This window comes from Gekko japonicus, unplaced genomic scaffold, assembly GCF_001447785.1.
Source record: "Gekko japonicus isolate JY-2015 unplaced genomic scaffold, Gekko_japonicus_V1.1 scaffold2031, whole genome shotgun sequence".
Lineage (NCBI taxonomy): Eukaryota > Metazoa > Chordata > Lepidosauria > Squamata > Gekkonidae > Gekko > Gekko japonicus.
The window spans coordinates 59774-81041 of NW_015159776.1; the positions used below are offsets into that span (position 1 = coordinate 59774).

General features: G+C 39.4%; 1 protein-coding gene across 1 annotated transcript in view; it reads left to right on the top strand.

Annotated features, from left to right (window-relative positions):
• The window catches only part of RB1CC1 (RB1 inducible coiled-coil 1), a 120300-nt gene that overhangs the window by 52299 nt on the left and 46733 nt on the right, over positions 1–21268 (top strand). Inside the window, exons 10-15 of the mRNA XM_015406869.1 lie at positions 2746–2932; positions 3048–3129; positions 3414–3475; positions 5030–5133; positions 5850–5976; positions 12462–14374. Of these exons, the coding sequence (XP_015262355.1) occupies positions 2746–2932; positions 3048–3129; positions 3414–3475; positions 5030–5133; positions 5850–5976; positions 12462–14374 (2475 nt within the window). The remainder of the gene's footprint in view (positions 1–2745; positions 2933–3047; positions 3130–3413; positions 3476–5029; positions 5134–5849; positions 5977–12461; positions 14375–21268) is intronic.

The window sequence follows — 21268 nt, forward strand, 5'->3', positions numbered from 1 at the left end:
TATCTGCTAATATTCTTTAGCAGTGAAATGGTAGAAGGGGGGAAAAAAGAGTTATTTTGTGACTAGCCATGCTCTTAGAACATATAGCCAGGACAGATTTAGATATTTGGAGACTATTTTGATGGGTTCATAAATAAACTGTTGGTAGGATTAGGGGGAGAGAACAAAAAATGACTGTCTCTTCAGATTCTATAGGCCTGTATTTCTTGAAGTTATGTTTTTAAATATTTGAAGTACTACGTTTAATGTTGTCAGTATTTTTAATGCAGTCTCTAGGGCTTTGTTGCCACGGCTACTTGTGTTTTCTTAGGACTCATCAATTTAGTCTGAAGTATGTCTTCCGCAAAATCGAAGGAAGATAACTGTTTCATAAATAACAGTTTAAAAAATGCATAGGATTGTGCTTTGGATTGGATCCAGCTATCCATCAGTAGAAGACACTATTGCAGGGAGATTTTTGCTGTATTCTCCTCCCTTCAGGGTCCCTTTCAATCATGGGACCCATCTAGGTCTAGACATTGTCTCTCAAATGTAAACAAAAACAATCCCTTTCTGGAAGAAAGAATATAACAAGTAGAATGGGAGTGAGTCCTTGTCTATGCTATACCCATAGGTTCCCTTGTCTGTTACTGATGATTTGTGAGATTTGATTTGGATTTGTGTCCCCAGAACTAGGGATGGACACAAACTGGGAAAATGTGGTTCAGTTCCTGAGCAATGAACTATCACAAACGTTTAGGTGCCAAATGAACCAATTCAGTTTGTGAGGTTTGTGATGTGGTAGAATGCCCCTCCTCCAGCATGCTAGAGACACCAAACTCACAGGGCATCTCCAGCTGACTCTCCTCTACCTGCCCTCCAAGTTTGGTGAGGATTGGGTTTATGGGATCTGAGTCCCCCCCCCCCAAGAAGGTGCCCCAGGAAAGTGCTTTCTGGGGAAATGACAGGCACAGGTTGAGGAAGTTCAGGAGCTATAGAGTGAACCCTGTACAACCTAGAGACATCAAACTCACCGGGGGACCTCCCCCTGTTGCTTCTCTATGCACCCTCCAAGTTATGTGCAGATAGGCCTTAGGGGGTCCGAGTTATGCCCCCCCCAGAAGAGCCCCCAGGAAAGTGCTTTTGGGGAAAATCTTTCTTGCAGGTTCAAAAGGGTATAGAATGGACACCCTGCAAGTTACACACACCAAACACATGGGGGACCTCACCCTGAAGATAAGAGATCACCTGTTGTGAATTGTACAAATGCAATGGAAAAGGGTAGTCAAACAGGAGCTTACTTGTACAGGCAGATGTTTGTTGAGGTAGATAGGTCAAGATGGGTAGCTGTGTTAGTCTGTCTGTACCAATAGAAAAGAGCAAGAGTCCAGTAGCACCTTAAAGACTAAAAAAAATGTGGCAGGGTGTGAGCTTTCGTGAGTCACTGCTCACTTCTTCAGATAGATGTCTGCTGAGATGTTTGTTGAGGTGGATGTTGTTCCATGAAGTAGGTGTTGTGTTATGAGGTAGATGTTGCTTCAATAAGTATGTGTTGGGTGAGGGAGATTTTCTTTGGAGAGTAAAAGTAAAGGGGGAGGGGGATATCCAGGGGTTTTCTTAGTGGGGAAATTTCAGTGAGAAAAGGTTGGATGGAGTGGTTAAGAGCGATGGACTCTGATGTGGAGATTCCCCACTCCTCCACATGAAGCCAGCTGGGTGACCTTGGGTCAGTCACAGTTCTCTCAAAACCCTCTCAACCCCACCAACCTCACAGGGTGTCTCTTGTGGGGAGAAGAAGGGAAGGTGATTGTAAGCCACTCCAAGACTCCTTTGGGTAGTGAAGGGTGTGGTATAAAACCAACTCTTCTTCTTCTCATGACACACAGGAGGGTATGAATGTGGGTCCTCAGCTGAGGCACCCAGTAGCTAAGCCCTTTCTGCTTGGCGTGAATAGAGAGAGAGTGTAACTTAGAGCCCTGAGTCCACCTAACACCCAAACCACACCAGGGGAGAGGTATTCACAATCAGGAGGGGTGGGAGGGTATAAATATGGGTCGTCAGTCAAGGCACCCAGTAGCTAAGCCCCTCTGCTCAACATGATACAGAAGCTGAGCTGAGGGTATATATAGCATTCTGATCCTGATAGAGCAGAATGGGAACTCTGTTATTGGCAGCCAGCAGTGCCTGTTAAGCTTTGGAGGGCTCCTATTGGTCTTTCCAAGGCTGGAGAATTCTGCCCTCCGTGTTGCTTTTAAGGGTGGTGAACATTTTGATTGAGCGGAGACTGTCTGTCTGGAAATGTATCCATTCATGAACCACCAACAACCTGCCATGAATTTCAGTTCGAAAACCACGAACTGGCCAAAATTAATCATGGACTTTAGTTCATGAGCCAGTTCGTGACCATCCCTAACCAGGACATGTGGGTTGCTGGAGAACAGTCTTTAGTCGTCATTGTATTAATGTGATGTAGAATCATATTCAGGGATGTGTGGATTCTTCATAGGACAGAATTTGATATCGGATGCAAAGTTTAGCTTATAGAGAACCTTTTTTATTAAGCTATAGAAGCAGAATAAATAAAATGTATGTTAATTTGTGTGAACTTTCTGAGGGCATTAGTAATTGTGTTGCTTTTATAAATAAAGATCTGAATATGTAGAGCTCTTACTTGAGAAAAAATAATTTCAAATGGAGCATCCTGTAAAATGTGTCATCTGATGGATGTTAGTCCAGTATGCCATGTTGAGACTTTATTCTCCTTAGATGGTGCTGCTTTGTAATGCTTCATGCTGACCAAGATGGAGAGAAACTGCAAGCCTTGCTTCGTCTCGTAACAGAGCTGCTAGAACGAGTGAAGATAGTAGAGAAGCTTAGTAATGTCCCTCAGATGTACTGTTTGGCTGTTGTTGAAGTTGTAAGGAGGAAGATGTTTGTAAAACACTACAGGGAGGTAAGCAACCTGAGTAGGAAATCCAGATTTCACACCCATGATTAACTTGATGAGATGTCACATTCTTTGTCTTTATAAGTAGTTATATACAAACACACACTTCTTTTTCTTCCAGTGGGCTAGCGCTTTAATAAAAGATGGGAAACACCTTTATGATGCAGAAAAGGCCAAAAGGGAAACTTTTGGGAAATTATTTAGTAAGTATCTGTATTACTTATTTTATAAATTACAGTTCTTAAACTTGCTGCACTGGCAGAGGCACCAGCAAGAGTTATGTATTTGATTGAGAAGTATGATTCCCAAATATTTTTGGGGTGTTTTGTCTGTTGTTTTTCTTTCTAAATCTGAAGGCTGGTTTATTAGAGCGGCTCTATATCATACCATGTATTTGTGTGCCCCTTTACATGGAAAAATTTCCATCCCTCATTTTACCATTTTACATGTGAACAAAGCTTTTAAAAAATAACATTTTTGTTTGCAGGGAAGTCTTTTCTAAGAAATCGTTTGTTCAGAGGTCTTGATGCCTGGCCTCCATCATTTTGTGTAAGTATTTATTCTTTGTCGTGAAGACATTTGATTTGGTTAATATACTATGAACCTAAGACTGTTACATTTGTTGTTACATTTATCATTTTCAGGCTTTCAAGAAAAGGGTGTGTGTTCTTTTGCTGGTTTAATCCAGAGATGAGATCATAGAATGATTACTTTGTATTTGTATTAAGGCTGTGATGGTTAGCCCTAAAAGGATTGTACTGGTAGTGTTCCACAGTGTCAAATTCCAGAGAGAGAGTTTTGAGGTGTCTTTTGATTGTTTGTTGTTGCAGGCTAGCATTTATTGTGCCATAAACTTTCATAAACTGGAGCCCACTTTGTCACATCCCTCTGATAAAGCAGGCTTTGACTCACAGCAAATGTTAGTTTTGTGGGTGTCACAAGACTTTTGAATAGTAGCATAGATCTTCAGCACCTCTTCTCTATGTGCATTTCAAATTAAATAAATGGGTAGATAATCCTGGCATATGATAGCTACTCATTTGATTACCTATGAAGAATTGCCTCAAGCCAACCAAACAGGCTTTACAAAGTTAATTCTTATTTCCTGCAAGAAAAAAACAAAACAAAACAAATATATGTAAGGATTAAAAAAAATTGTGGGCACATAACTTTTGTGGACTTACTTGCAAAGTTTAGATGTTCATACTTTCATAATAACCCAGAGTTTTTGTTGATCAGGTGAAGTTCAAGGATCCTGTATTGTTTGCTGACTGATAGAAAGTACCAGAATTTCTTTTTTTGCATGTACAGCCATGATCATAGTCCTATGCATCATGTATATAAAACATAGGTAGTAGGCATTCTAGGAGAGAGTGAGTCCTGTTGTGGAGTTCCCATGGTTCTATACAATTTGCCATCATAAGATGGTACATAGTGGGGTAGACACTATCACCCCACTCAGCCTTCCTCCAACTTAAGTGGCTCTGTCATAGGAGCAACTAAAGTTGGTAGAAGGCTCCTTTGAGGATGGTTGGATCCAGCCCAACATGATGAAAACAAATGTTTTCCAAGGATAATGTGGAGAGGGAAAACAAGGGCAAGCAGGAAGAGACACAGTTAACAGTAAGCTGGTAGGAGGCAGCACTGTAGGCTTCCTGGTAGCTTAACATTAGACATGAGTTGCGAGTTTCGAATGTCTTCTCCGGCATTTTCTAGCCCTCTGTTTTGTTTAGTTTCTTATATTGTGACACTAATCATCTTACATTAGAAAAGGGGGGATGGTATTTATTTAGGAAATTCATATGCCTATTCTATAGAGTCCTGCTCGAAGTAGCTTGAAAATAAAAACAATACCATAAAATCACACACAAAAAGTTTAGTATAAAACAAGCTATTTAAAACATTTGAGGACTCACAGGTAAGATTACAGATTAAAGTGTATTTAAAAAATAAGGATCCTTCTTATTAAAAAAACAACAGTTAAGCTGTATTTCTGGATAACACCAGCTGGTACTTGCAGACTACTTATTTGTAGTCTTTGAGTTTAATAATTTGTGTTTTTACATTCATATTTGTAATATGTACAAATTGTTTTTTATATAGACTCGGAAACCTCGCAGATTTGATAGTGAACTTCCTGATATCTCATTATCTGATCTGCAGTTTCTACAGTCCTTTTGTCCTTCAGAAGTCCAACCATTACTCAGGTAAAATGAAATGCACTCAGTTTATTCAAATGCCTGTGCATAAGAAAAGGGTCATTTCTCCCTTGGCATGATACCTTTCCAGAACATTTATTAGAACAATTGTAACTTAATTTTTTTTAACTAGTAGGTCAAATTCACCCTTCTCAAAACTTGCATGTAAAGATGAAAGGGGTGTTTAGGATTGAACTGCCGGACAAGATGGAGGAAACACCTCTGAAATAAGTGATTGTTTAATTTGCCTTCAAACTGCTTAGTCCCAATTACAACAAAGTGGCTTCTAATAATTAAAATGATGCTCAGAAGGAAGTGAAAACAAAAAAAATGGCACAGTAAGAGTAAAATATTGCAATTTTCCAAGTCAAGGCTTGCTATTTAGCTTCCATAGAATATTAAATGTTCACTTAAATAAATAAAAAAAACTATAAAGAAAATTTTAAAAGAATGTTCTGGGGCATCAGGACTTTCTGACAGCACCTGTTTCCCACTTTGGTATTTGTACCCTGAGAAAAAACCACTTCTGAAAGTTAGAGGACCCTCCAGAGTAGCATCAGAAGCTGAGCCAGGCTGAAAGAGGAAATGGCAAATCTTTGATGTACATATGAAAGTTCTTTAAGTGTGTGCAAGTGCAAAGAGGTGCTCTTTACATATATTCTAGAATGCTTTCTGTCACTTTATAACATATATGTAATCAGTGTTAAATTATTTTGCATTTTAAGGGTTCCCATACTTTGTGATTTTGAACCTCTCCACCAGCATGTACTTGCTCTACATAACCTGGTCAAAGCAGCACAAAGTTTGGATGAAATGTCACAGACCATTACAGATCTGCTGAATGAACAAAAGGTATCCTTGGGCTATGCATGTGACTGTATGCAAAAGTAAACTACAGCATTGCAGTGGTAATCACAATCACCTGGAAGCTGAATTTAGTGGTAAACTGAAATCAGAGTTATTTTTAGGATATGTATCTAGAATTGAGGATGTGTTGTTGTTTCTAATCATTTCACAGTAGAAATATTTGTCATTTTCAGACCTGGACAATAAAAGCAAAGCCAAGAACTAGTAATTATAAAAGGCAGAGACAAATCATATATAGAATATTTAATACCAGATAGCACAACACTATGGAATAGTAAAATAAATTACACAAGGGAACAGTTACCTAAGTGATTAACAAAGATCAGGTACATGATCCACAACAAATGTAAACATACATAAAATGGCAAGTGGTACAAATAAATGACAAATGGTACACTTGAGTATATACGAACTGTAAACATAGCACAATATACAAATTGTACAAGAGAGAACAGTGAGGAGATCCCTGGTCTTCATATTATCTAAACATATTCTTCAGATTATGTGAAAAATATGTAGACAATATTCATATATTCCTGAATAATAACCTCTTGGTAATTCGTTAAGGATAAAACAGTAACAACAAAAATCATAGTAATGTTGAATAGAAAGGACTATATCAAGGGTATCAAACTCATTTGTTATGAGGGCTGAATCTGACATAAATGGGACTGTATCGGACCAGGCCATGTGTGTCATTAAATGTACTATGAGGTAGCAAAGATATTAACTTTATAAAGGACACTGAGAAACACAATTAAAGATTTTTTAAACTTAAAATATAAACATGCTTAAAACAATAACACTCTTGCCATATTTTGTTTATTTGATAGTCTTTGATACCTGATACCTGCCAAACTTCCCCCCTTGTTTGAATTGAGCTTCAGTTTGTTAGCCCTCATCCATCCCATTACCTTCTCCAGGTCTTCCACATGCCTACTTGACTTAGCTGTTAAGGAGAAATAGAGCTGGGTGTCATCTATGTATTGGTGACACCCCATTCCAGATGCCTGGATGACCTCCTGGTGGTTTCATGTAGATGTTAAATAGCATGAGGGAACTCAACAGGACCCGATAGCTAAATACCATGGGGCCAAGCAGCACAACCTTCTGGAGTCAGTTGGTCAAGTGAGAGCAGAACCACAGAAGCATGATGTCCCCTACACCCAGCCCACCTCTCCAGAAAAATACTTTGACCGGTGGTATCACAAGCTGCTGAGAGGTCCAGACAAATCAACAGGGATACCCTCACACTGTCATTCTCCCAGCAAAGGTCATCCGTCAGGGTGACCTAGGCCCTTCACAACCCAGAAAAGCTCTGTTGGATGCCATTGTGCAGATGCAATGATGGCAGAAACATGAGCTCTCACCTGTTTGGTTACATTCACTTAGAGTTTTTCCTCCCTTGCGATCTAACCACCTGCCCAACTATTTCACCATCTGAAGCTCATCATTAAACCAAGGGGCGTTCTGGAATCCATGGAAGGAGATATGGCACTCAGGGACAATCATGACCACAAGTCGGGTCATCCCCCTATTCCACTGGTCAACCACAGCTGCATTTTTAATACTGATACCTGCATGCATATCCCTACTGCTTAATCACAAAAGTGAGTGAAATTATTATAATGTTACAGATGCAAAGCCATATTAGTGCAGCGAACCCCAAGGAGTCTTGTGGCACATCAGAGGCTAACAAATTGATTGAACTGTAAGCTTTTGTGGCCTAGAGCCCACACAATCAGATGAGTGAAGTGATTTTTTTAAGCTACTACAATACTACTTTTTGTTATAATTAATATAACTAATCCAAATTGAAGAGATGCCAGTAGTAATCATTGGAAAGTGTTGTCTCTATTCTGGTACTTGCTAGTTTGGCATAGAGTTCAGACAGGAAGGGAGGGGGGTTACAGAGATTAATTAGATACCTAAGTGACAGGGATATTTCCCAGACACCAGATATACTGAGATCTTGCCAGTAACAGGACAAATGCTCCATAGTACTGGTTAAATTTACAAATCTAACCAATTTATTAAGCACAGTAACACATTATTTTAGCAGTAGCATAAAATTGCATATCAACGTGTTATTACTTCTCCCACAAATATCACTAGTGTCAGCTGAGAACTACAGGGTGGCCAGCCATTCACTTCATTTTCAAAGAACTCATAGAAGCAAGTTCCACAAAACGGCTCCTGATCCCCACCCCCCTGGAGTGCTCTGGACTTTCATTGGCTGGATGGTCCAAATTTAAAAGGAAAATGTTCTTACTGCATTCAGTGAGCTCAGTTCAGGTGCCCCGCCTTCTTGAAGTAGGCTCTTTTTCACATGAACCACCAACATTTGCTTCAGACAGGTAATCACAAATGGATAGCTAGGGGATAAGCAAATGTTTCGATCTTAGGTAGCTCTGATGTGACTTATTAGCACATCTTGTTCCTATCTTTTGTATAAATACATAAGGATCTCTTTGCAGAAGAACTCACACTCCAGTGTAATTTATTTGCAAAATTTATGCCCCGCCTTTCTGCCCCCTCAAGGACTACCAAGCTTTTCCTCCCTTGCGATCTAACCACCTGCCCAACTATTTCACCATCTGAAGCTCATCATTAAACCAAGGGGCATTCTGGAATCCATGGAAGGAGATATGGCACTCAGGGACAATCATGACCAAATAATTAAATCACATTTTAAAACATCCCCCCCCCACAAAAAAACACACACTGTTAGAACAAAGCTGAGTTGAAATGCATACAAAGACATAAAAACAATAAAACATTGGGCAGGAAGGAAGGATCACTGAGGGAATGCCAAATGAAACAAGGAAGTCTTTACCTGCTAGCAGAAGTGGACAGACAAATCTCCCTGGGGACAGAGTTCCAGAGTTTTGCTGCCATGACTGAGAAGGTAGTCCCTGGGCTGCCACCTGCCTAATCTCAGAAGGTGAGGGCACCCAAAGCAGAGCCTATGAAGATGACTGTAGTGGTCAGGTGGGTTCATAAGGGATTAAGCAGTCCTTCCATTATATTGGTCCTAAATCATATAGGGCTTTGAAGCATCTTGAATTGTGTGTGGAAACAAATTGGGAGCCAGAGTAGATGGGCCAGTTCTTGAGTGATATGGTCCCTATGACCCACTCCAATCAACATCCTGGCTGCAGCATTCTTTACCAATTGAAGTTTCCAAACACTTTTCAAGGGCAGGCTACATAGAGCACATTGCAGGAATCTAATCTAGATGGGGTAAACTGATATTTATCTGAGTAAGAAATATTCAGAACTAGCTTTGGATGTGGCATGGTAAATGTCCCTTGTCAGCCCAGGCAGGCTTATTTAGGCATATAGTAGATGCAGTAAAGCTATTTCATATTGGTATTTCCATACCAGAAAGGTAACTATTAATGCTAATACATTTAAAAACTTGATTGGCGACCTCAGCAGGGTATAATGACACTGAGCCCACCATTTTCTTCAGAGGAACTGATCTCTGCTACCTAAAGAACAGTTGTAATTTTGAGTGATCTCCAGCCCTCACCTGGAGATTGGCAACGATGGTTCTCCAGAAGGGAATAGTTGGTTTGGAGGGTGGAGGCTATGGCTTTGTACCTGTCCGAGGTCCCACCCCTCCTGAAACCTCACCCTCTCCAGGCTCCATCCCTCACCTCTCCAGGAATTTCCCACCTGGAGTTGGCACCCCTATCTCCTTCCCAGCCAATCATCAACCTCCCTTTATTTCCCCCTCACTCCAGCTTTCCACCCCCCACACACCTGCAGCCTCTCCTGTGCTCTGAAGCCCTGACTGCTACGTCACATTGGCTGTCATACGGGGGCCACCTCAGCAGCATATAAGGATACAGAGCCCACCATTTTCTCCAAGGGAACTGATCTCTGCCATCTGGAAAGCAGTTGTAATTCTGAGTTATCTCCAGCCCTCACCTGGAGATTGGACACATTTTACCTCAGAACAGCAAAACTGTTTAGAATTTTAGAGGCAAAAGCCAATCAAGTTGCATATGCAAACAACCTCTATGTTCCGAGGCAGAGGCCAATGAGGCTGCATATGCAAATAACCTCTGTGTTCTGACTGACTTTTTTGGGGGGGAGGATTAGCAAAATGTTTAGAATGTTGGAGGCAGGACTCAGGCAAAGCAGCCAGTGGATAGGGAGACCCTCTGAATGACAGATCAGAGAGTGAACTGATTTTGGAGCTTGTGGCATGTTCTAAAGAAGTGCCACCACCATTCGGCTTTTATTTATAAGGGAGATAAGATGTAATCAATACAGAATTCTCGTGGGCTTTATAAAGTATGTAGTATATAGTGCATGCATGCACACATGCACTTATTCCACTCTTTTTTGTGTGTCTGTACAAGGTGTTGGCGGGATTTGAAGAGATTAAGATTGTTGAGAAGCATAACTTTTAATAATTATGCATAATAGATGAGTTAGTTTGCATAGAGTATTTCTGCAGATAGAAAGGATTTCTGTCTGCAAAGTGCATTTCCTTGCCCCCTGAAAGTCTGCTCCTGGGGAACCCCCAGAAACAACATGAGGTAGGAGCCAGAGGTCTGCTACAGAAGGGGGGGGGATAAACAACCCTCCCTTTCTGTCCCTGGAAATCATCTGTGGGATCCAACCCATTGCCTTTATATTCATAAACTATTATAATTTATTTTTCATATGATATGCAGATCAGCACAAATTTGTTAATTTCTCTATCAAGATCGTAACTTCAAGTTGTGTTAGAGATCATAGCAACTAGGAATAGACCTTTAATTTAAGCTTACTTCATTCCTGGTCTTCTCTGTCCATTGTGTCTTATTAATTATTTGCTAAATACATCCTTGCTAAAATAAATCTTTGCTAAATATGTGTTCATGTTGCCTTCTGTCAGCAGCTTCTTTCCTACACAACATTGTTGAAGTCTCTATTAGCTCTTCCATGGATTATTTCATGGAAATACTAGATGAGCTGAATCTTTGAATCTGACCATTAGATATTTTTTTTCCAAATCATGGATCCCCTTTGTCATAATATTTCACAGCATGAACACAAGATAGATATTGGATATGTTGGAATTTTGACCTAAGAGATGCCTTTGGGTTTTTCCTCCCTAAGCATCTGTTGCGAATCCACATCCTTGTCACCTCATCAGGGGGCCTTTGACTATTTTTTTACAGCTTCTTCTCAAGGAAACAACATATGGAGAGACTTAACTCCAGTGGAAAACCTGTTTTTTAAAAATACTTTGTTGTAGTATTTTTATTCATTACAGTCTTGTAGAGCTTCATATTTTTGCTTCTTAAAAGAGATTTTTCTTGGACAACTAAAATAGGTAAACTGGTAAACAATTCTGAGTTCTTCTGAAACCATATTTGTATTTACAAGGTTATGAGTATTTTTTATAAACTATGTATAGCTGTATACTGGTTTGTAGTTCAGCATCCAAGGTCGATGCGGCAAGTATTAAAATTGGGTTTCTGGCTTGTAGCTATAGGGCTGTTTCACATGTTACAAAGTCTACATGGAGCACAAATAGACTGTCAACAGCTGAAGTTCCATTCTGGGAACAGTTCTCATTCACATGGGGGCCTGATTCAGCTTGGAATCACAGTACACAGGAAAAGAGGTATTAAGCCTTCTCTACCTGCACGGTTTCTTTGACCTTGAAACAGCTCTGGAAGCTGTAATTTGCTCTGTAGCCCACAAAACATAAAATTTCCCCAGTGGGGTGAATAGCCATTCCCTGGTGCTGTTTCAGACAGAGGGAATGGTATGAAGTGGGAGACCTAAGCCCCCTCTCCCCACAGGCTGTGGTCCTGATCAATGTTCCCTCTAAGCTGTGGAGTCTTGTGAGCAAAAATCCTACTTTGTGAGCAAACTGGCATTAAAGTTGTAAGTGAGCGATTTGGCTGCTGCATAAATTAGTTTGCTCGGGAGCCATCCTTCCTGAGCTAAGACAAAAATCTGTGAGCCAGAGGTTAAAAAACTGTGAGCTAGCTCACACTAACTCACCTTAGAGGGAACACTGGTCCTGATCCAAGTTGGGTGCCTCCATGCCTTGGGCTATGTTCTTAGCATGGAGCTTTAGGTACACATCTTATCCAAAGCCCTTGAGGCAGCCACGGGCCAACCATGTGAACTTCGTAATAAGTGAGTCAGCCATTAGAAAAAATTGTAGTTCTAATGAAATAATAGAAGGAAAGATATGCAAGTGGAAACCTTTCCTAGCCACTGTTTAGAGGACTAACGCATAAGGGTTAGCTGGCATGTACTGGGGTCCCGCTCCCGCCTTCTTGAGGCAGTGCTCTTTGCAGTACTTGGGAGTATGCTTATTTTTGTAAATTCGGAGGGGAAGTCTTGAAGAACTCCTACTGCTGGCATAGAGCTCATTGTGTAACTTTTTGCACTGTTGGTAACAGATTATGAAAAGCTGGTTTGTTAACCCTGCATTTTTATGTATATTTTAGGCTTCCAACAGTCAAGCTTCCCCACAATCTGTTATTACCCCAAGGATGGAAAGTACAACAGGAACAATTGCTACCTCTCCTAGAACTCCTCCATCGCTTAGCCTTCAGGGTCCTCTTTGCCCTCCTGAGTGCCCCCCCGGTCCAATAGAAGAATTGTCTCCAGACAGTATTGATGCTCATACGTTTGACTTTGAAACAATTGCCCATCCAAGTATAGAGCATGGTCTGAAACAAGGGTCATTAGACTTGGACTCACTGGCAGAAAGTCCAGAATCTGACTTTATGTCAGCAGTGAATGAGTTTATAATAGAAGAAAATCCAGCATCTCCAAATGTGATAAGTGATCCACAAAGTCCAGAAATGATGGTGGAGTCCCTGTATTCCTCAGTTATCAATGCAATAGATAGTAGGCGGATGCAAGACACAAATATTTGTGCAAAACGAGCAGCCCTAGAAAATTCTGCTATAAATGTTTACATGGCGAAATGTAGAGTTGCTGCCCAGGAATCTCAGTTAAATCTAAGAAACTTCAAAGAAGACCTTTGTCACTTTAGAACATTTGTAGAAAAAGAACAGTGCGACTTTTCTAGTTCTTTAAAATGTACTTCAATAGAAATACGAAACATTATAGAAAAAGTAAAACTGTCTCTTGAAAAGACACTAAAAGAAAAGCATCAAAAAGAACTGCAGTCTGTAAAAATGGAATATGAAAGCAGAATGAATATTTTAGTTGAAGATGGTGAGGAGAACAAAAAAAAGATTACAAAATTAAAGTTAGACTTGAAAAGTCTTGAAGATGTTTTGCATGATAAAGATGATGAGTTTGCAATAGTAAAGAATGAAAAGGAAGCTGTCGTATGTTTACAGAATGAAAAAGATGAGAAGCTGCTCGAATTGGAATGCCAAATGAAGAATCAATGTTGTGAAATTAAAGAATTAAGGGAATCTCGTGAAAGTGCATTAGAAAATCTGAAAAAACTTCATATAGAAACTGGTGAAAAAATGCAGCTTTTGAGGGCAGAACTTCAGAGTTTGGAGCAAGATCATTTGAAGGAACTAGAAGCCAGTCTTCAGGTCAGACGTACACAAGAATTTGAAGTGCTAATGGCTGAACACAGTGATTGTTTAGAGAAGTTAATAAAGGAAAACCAATGCCGACTTGAACAGATGCAGGAATCTCATGCTGTAGACATCCAAGAAAAAGAAAAACAGATTGAGGAACTAAAGCTCAAGGTTTCTGAACTGTCTGACTTGAGATGCAAATTGGAAGTTGAACTTGCTTTGAAAGAAGCAGAAACAGATGAAATGAAACTACTCTTAGAAGAAAGCAAAACTCAGCAGCAGGATAACTTACAATCTGTTATTGACAAGGAAACAGACATTTTAAGAAAAGAGATTGATAAATTGAACCATTTAATAAAAATTAATGATGAGGAATATCAGATAGGATTAGCAGAGCTAAGAACTTTAATGACTACTGAGAAAGATCAGTGCATTTCAGAATTAATTGGCAGGCACGAAGAAGAAACACATTTGCTTAAAACTGAGTTGAACAAAGTAACTTCTTTGCATCAGAAAGCTTTTGAAGCTGAAAAGAGGTTGGAAGAACAAATAACAGAATTGCAAGGTAAGCTAGAATTGGCAGTGACTGCCCTGGAGAAGCAAAAAGAGGAGAATTTGGCCCTATGTGAACAGCAAAAAAAATATGAAGCCACTATCAATAAGTTTGAAGAAGAGAAACAGCTGTTGGTTACTAACCATGAGGAAGACAGGAAGCTGCTTGTTGAGAAGCTCAGTTGTGAAAAAGAAGATGCAGTACGAATTGCCCTGAAAGAATTTGAATTACATCGGGAAGCTGTTGAAAAAGAACTGTTGGAAAAAATTCAGACACTTGAGATGCAGGTTAATCAGAGGTACTGTATGAATTAATTTATCCTCATATGATTGAAATAAAATAAACCAGCAATGTTGAATATATATGTTTCCAGTCAGTGGAGTGAGCACCATCTTAAGCTATGGGTGGGGTTTCTCCATTGCCACAGTCCTTATTCATGCCATCAGCCAGCCACCTTCTTTCTCTTCAAATAGCTTCATCCTGTCTCAGTCCGTAATCCCATCCTCACATGGTTTCTTTTGTGTATATGCAGAGTATTCCTTCTTTGCTCCTTAACTTTGGCCGTCAAGCTGGTAAGGACATGTTGTGATTGCCAAAAGCGTTGGACCGTTTTGTTTGCTTCTTGGGAGTCTGAGGCGCTTGAATTGATTTAATTGAAGTGGGTTCATCTTCATGTTGGGGTTGGAGTACCTCTGTCTTCTAATGGAAGGGTTGCAATTTTTTTTTTTAAGTGTCCTCATAAGAAAAATTGTGCCAACATGAAACATATGCCAGAAATCTGAAAGCTTTATCGTCCATTCTGCTGCAGTCATTGGTGCAGGGGAATTTTGATACAAACTGTACCCTCCCCATATGGCAACTTTACTTTTCAATTGAATCCTATTTGAGTCAGTCATAGGGAAGTTAAAGAAAGAGGAATGCAGTGGCAATAGTAACGAGATGAAGATCACACCTTGATCTGTGTAACTACTTATGTACTTGTATTGAAGCTGCTGGCTCCCGGCCATGTGGTTTTGTTGTTTTTATGGATACTTTTAAAATGATTTGGCTTCAAAAATATTTCTGTGGCTTTGTTCCTAGGCTTTGCTTCATTTTTTCATTAATCAACAAATGCACATCCCTAGGAATAAAAAGCATTCGACTGTTTTAAATAAATAAAAAATTATAATGAAAATGAATAGGGAAGATAACAATAATCTGTATTAATTAATACTTATTAATCTGGCATCTGGCTGTTTGATTTAGAGACTGTAGCTTGTATTCAAATACAAAAGGATTAGAAAAAGAATTGATAGAGAATGAAACTGTCAGTACATTTCCAGTGAGAACAAAATAATAATGCTGGATCGGAAAGAGCGTTATTGATTGTATAGGTATCAGCCTCCAGCCAGCTTCTCTTTGCCTGAGCTAGTTCCATTCTCGTTAAGACCGAAGACTTCCATGTTTGTTCTAGTGCTTTTCAAATTGCACAGCTGCTGTGTGAGTGGTGTACATATGAGAATGTGATTGCTTTCTAGTGTAGAAGAGTGTGTTTCTCTGTAGTTAATGCACGGTTTCCCCTATTCCTTTTCATTTTCATATTAGTTGTACTGCTTCTGTTAATTCTGCACACAGGCTGTAGTGTATTGGTGTTAATGTCTTGTGTTAGTGATTATTTGCAGTACTTACGCAGTTTATATATGTTACCTGTGCAGAGTGTGCACACATTATAAATCATTACTCAGTACCTGTGAGTATCGTTCACTACATCACACACACATTTAAACTAATTTCCACCAAGCACTATTATTCTAGTGTTTCTTTTCTACCAAATGCTTGCACTCACTGGGTTGGAGCCAATGAGTTTTCCACTGGTGAAGAAGGAAGGAAAGAGTCTCTCTCCCCCTTTGATCACCCAACAGACTAAGCAGGAAGGCATGCTTGATGGGGGCTATAGTATGGGAGTATGGTTCAGTGAAAAAGTGGCTGGATCCAGTCCAGTATCAAAACAGTGTATGCCTCTGCACCCACTCTGCCATGCTGTCTGCTTTTCTTAGGGCTCTGAAATCCCAACTCTATCTGGTTGTCTGCCTTGGGGTGTCAAATGCAAGTTTCAGTGCTTGCAGTGCTATGCTCTTGCTCTTCCGAGGGTGCCACACAATGCTGCCCCCTGTCCCCTCTGTAAGTTTGTCTCTTTGCTGTGACTACTGCAAACCTCTACACCTGCTGTGAAAATATCCCTGTCTTTCTTGAGCTGCCAAATATCTCCCTGTTCGTGCTTTTTAATACTGCTGTCTTCTAGGTGTCAGACATCTGCCACTCACTGCTCCTCAAGATAGAAATGGCCTATGAAACCAGAACCACTTTTTCTGTGTGCCTGGGGTACAATCCCTTAAAATATCACCCAGAGTGGAGGGAAAACAAATGTGCTACTCATGAAAAGCACTGGGAAATGAAAACAAATAATGCAACAGTGAACAGATTTTTTTAAAAAACAAAAACAACACTTTGATATCTACAATATTACATCTGACAAAGTGGGCTGTAGCCCATGGAGGTTGTACTACAATAAATCTGTTAGCCCTCAGAGTGTTGTAAGACTTCATCTGAGACACATATTTAACTTTCCATAATTTAGCCTCCTAGAATTTTTTTATGTGGTTTAATTTAAAATGTTGGCTTGGATCTGAGCAAGTGTAAATGAAGCAACATTCATGGAATGGATATTTTATTATTTTTTTCCTTGTGCACATTCCTGCATCTCACCCCCTAACAGCTGCTCCTAGGGACACTCAAGAACTCTGTGTGTGTCTGTGTGTACGAGGGGGAGAGAGAGAGGGAGAGGACAATTTGTCTGATTTCCCCCTTCTCACTGCAGCCCCTGTGTGTCACCTGATGCTGTGCCTGAACATCCTCTGACACTGAGTGGCAGCCTTGGGAAAGGTACTGTTTAAAAAAAAAAAGAGTCCTAGAAATCTAAGCAAACACTTCCAAATCACAGCAATTGCATCTGTTCACATATGCACACTTAAAACAAAAGAGTAAAGGTACAGAACATTAAATAAAATATCCAGATAAAGGAATTGTAATTATTTAATTAATGGCATGTGATAAGGCCACATGCAATATTAAGTTCCTTCATCTCAGTGCTGTTGCAGGTGTTTATCAGTATTAAATCTTGGACCACAAAACCTAATAGTGAAATCCTGTGCAAAGTTAATTGCAGTGGAATTTAAGTGGGTTCTTCAGACTGGAGTAATTCAGCATGAGATTCCACTGTCCAGAGTATTACATACTGTAAATAAAATGAACAATTCTCCAAACATGGTCGAGAAAGCAGATATGTTTTAGTTGTAGTGCTCCATGAACAAGTGCACATATTCTTCTTTACTTAAGGAGTTGTAAAATTTTGTTATTTCTTAATTTTGAAACCTTTACAACAAAGATATTCTTTGAAATATAAACAGGTGTGCATAAATTGGATTAACTTTTCCCATCTTTGATTATGTTTTCATGTATTTATTACCTTTCAACTTTAGTAAACTACAGCTTGAATCATGTGCCAGTGAACTAGATAGTGATTACTAGTTATACCTTTTGCCTATAAAAATTGCTCAGTAAGCAGCTGCTGTTGGAAACCTTCAAGGTAAAACTCTTATTAGGAAAATGACTGTCTGCCATAAACAGCAAAAATTAGAACAAAAACCCCCCAATACTTGCAAAATGTTTTAAATATTTAGCATGCATTTAGTTGTACAGTTTGGAGCAGGCTTGAAGTTAAATTTATTCTTAACAGTACTTTTTACTGAGCAAGTTAGTTCTTGTTTTCTTTGAAATAACTTAATGGGTTCTCCTTGTTCAGATGAGGTGGTTTATAGAAATAGCTATTCTTACTTACAGTTATTTAAATTAAAATACTGTAGCAACAGCCTAATGGTTCTTTATACTGTCTCAAACTAGAAGTGTCATGAAATTGTTTAGTAAATTCTCCTGAGTTCATAACAGTGTGACTGAACAGAATCAGTCATGTTAGTGAATGCATATGACTTTGGCATTCATTTATATCCATGATTTTAATAGGCTTCTGGGATATTTCTGTTCTTGCCAGGTGATTGTGCATCACCCATTTCTAGAGAGAAGGTATAGGCCATCAAAGCTCGGTTTCATCCACAACTACCCCAGGATGTATACAGAGACATCACATCGAGCAAGAGTTCTGTGCACACCTCTAGTATCACTTTGAGTCCATCTTCTTTTGTGCATGGACCACGTGGGTTGGAGAGGGCTGAATAGGGTAAGGGAAAACTGGGATAAAGATTGAACATGCTGATCTCCCATTTCTTGTAATGGTGGCGTGATGTTTATACCAAGGGGAAAGGGGAACAACCATTCTGTCTATAGGCACTGTCTGTAGTACACCTGGACTGAACCCATATACAACAATAAGTTCCTTTACTGATGATTATTTAGTTAGCAGTTGAGCCAAGACTTCAGTACAAATCCAGGGTCTCCTGAGCCAGGAGGAGTTCAATACAGTCTGTTTAGAGAGTGGGGACACAAGATGGCAATGTGAAAGGTCCTGCTCTCCAGTTATATGGCCAAGTCCTTGCTGTTAGACCAAGAAGCCAAACAGAAGAAGCTTTTTGAAGTCTTTAGACCTTTATATATGTGTGTGTTTTAAGTGCTGTCAACTTACTTCCACCTTAACAGCAACCCTATGAATTAATGACCTCTGAAACTCCCTACTATTAATCATCTCTGAAACACACCTACTCAGGTTCCTTGATTGAGTCAACCTATTTCATGTTGGGTCTTCCTCTTTTCCTGCTGCCTTCAATTTTTCCTAACATTATTGACTCTTGTCTTCTCATAATGTGACCCAAGTATAAAGGCCTCAGTTTAGTCATTTTAGCTTCTAGGGAAAGTACAGGCTTGATTTTATCCGGAACTCACTTATTTGTCTTTTTGGCGATCCATTGTGTCTGTAAAATGCTCCTCCAACACCACAATTTTAAATGAATCAACCTGTCAGCTTTCTTCATTGTCCAACTTTCACACCCATATATAGCAATAGGAAATACTATAGTACGAGTTATCTCAGTCACCAGTGGTGCATCCCTACACTTAAGAATCTTTTTAGCTCCTTTTTGGCTGCCCTTCCAAGTCTCAGTCTCCTTTGGATTTCTTGGTTGCAGTCTCCCATTTGGTTGATGAAGGAGCCAAGGAATAAAAAAAAAATCTTTGACAGTTTGTTTCTTCATCGTCAACCTTTAAGATGTATAGTTCCTCAACAGTCATTACTTTTGTTTTCTTGTTCAGCTGTCATCCTGCTGTGGCAAATTCTGCTTTAACCTTCATCAGTAGTCATTTCAAGTCTTCACTTTCTCCACCAATAATGTGGTATATCTGCATATCTCAAATTGTAATGTTCCTTCCACCAGTTTTCACTCCACCTTCATCTAAATCTAATCCTGCTTACCTTATGATCTGCATACAAATTGAACAGATAGGGAGATAAAATGCATCGTTGTCTGACAGCTCTGTCAATTGGAAACCATTCTGTTTCTCCATATGCTGTCCTAACAGAAGCCTCTTGTCCAGAGTATAGGTTGCATATCAAAACAATAGGCTGCATATCAAAAACAATCAGATGTTGTAGCACCCCTATTTCTTTAAAAACCAAGCATAGCTTTTCATGGCACAAGCTGATTTTCTTCCAAAATTCTTTTGTATGCTCCAGTAACCAATGCAAGTTTGCAATATGATTTTAGATTTTAGTGCCTCTTCCTTTTCTGAATCCAGTCTGAACATTTGGCATTTTGATTCCATATATTTATTGCAAGAGTTTGACCATCACTTTACTTGCTTGAGTGTGATGGTCTGATAGTTGCTGCAGTCTTTGACGTCTACTTATTTTGGAATTGGAATGTAGATTGAGCTTTTCCAGCCATTGTTTTGTTTTCCATATTTGTTGGCATATTCTTGTTAAGATTTTGATTGACTTTCTTTCTGTCGCTTGAAATAGCTCTGTTGATATCCCATCTGCTCCTTGTGACTTGTTTCTCCCAATTGCTCTCAGTGCACCTTTCATTTCACTTTCTAAAATTGCAGGTTCTTCTTTAAAAGTTGCTTCTTTGAAGGAATCTGTCATCCTTTCATCTCTTATGCATAGTTCTTCAGTGTATTGTTCCCATCTTTTCTTTATTTTGTACTGTTCAATTAGTGTGTTTTCATGTTGATCTTTCAGCATGCCTAACATTTCCCCTTGATTTTTTTAATCTTATGGAACAGATATCTTGTTCTTCCTGTTTTGTTGTTCTATTTCTTTACTCTGGTTATTTTGATAGTTCTCTTTGTCTCCATGTGAGTCACTTGAACACTGCATTTAGATTTCTGTTTCTGTCACCTTTTACTTTTGATCCCCATCTGTCTTTACCAATTTTAAGAGTTTCATCAGTTATCCATCAAACCTTTTCATTTTTGGGGGGAGGGGCTACAGGAATGGCCTTTGCTCATTCTTTCTTAGTAATATTTAGTCATTCAAACCTGTTCTTTACATGGTCTTTAAACACTTCAGGAATGTTGTTTAGATTGTATTTTGGCACTATGAATGTTTTGGTGTCTTTCTTCAGCTTTATTCTAATTTTTGATATTGACAATTCATAATCTGTACCACAGTCAGCTCATGGTCTTGTTTTAGCAGCAAGAATGTCCTTTCTTTGCAAGGTTAACATACACCTGCAGCACTCCTTAGAGTACAGGTCTGACATATATTAATCACACCAAGTGCTGTTCTAGAGTTTATCTGTCTGATGAGAGAAGATGACTTCTATAATGTGTTGGATACTTCAATTATGAACATTTCAGATCAGCATCTAAGAAAAACGTATATGGCATTACTAATGCCCCCTCTCAGGAAGCGTCCACAAGCCTGGGAACTTTAATCCAGAGATGCCAGTAAGAAAACTTATTAAGCAGTACCCTTATCCATGGGATTTTTCCCATGGGGTTTTTCTTAGCTCTGGATTAGGTACAAGCAGGATACATGATGCAGGAAGCTCCAAGAACAGTATGCTAGAAGGTCAAACAGAATATTCTTCATTAGCTATGAATGGAGCTAAGGAATCTATTCAAGGTGGAGCGAAATGACAAGGAAAAGACAGAGAAGTCAAAAACTAAGGACAAATGCAGCAAGAGAAGAAGAAACCAGATA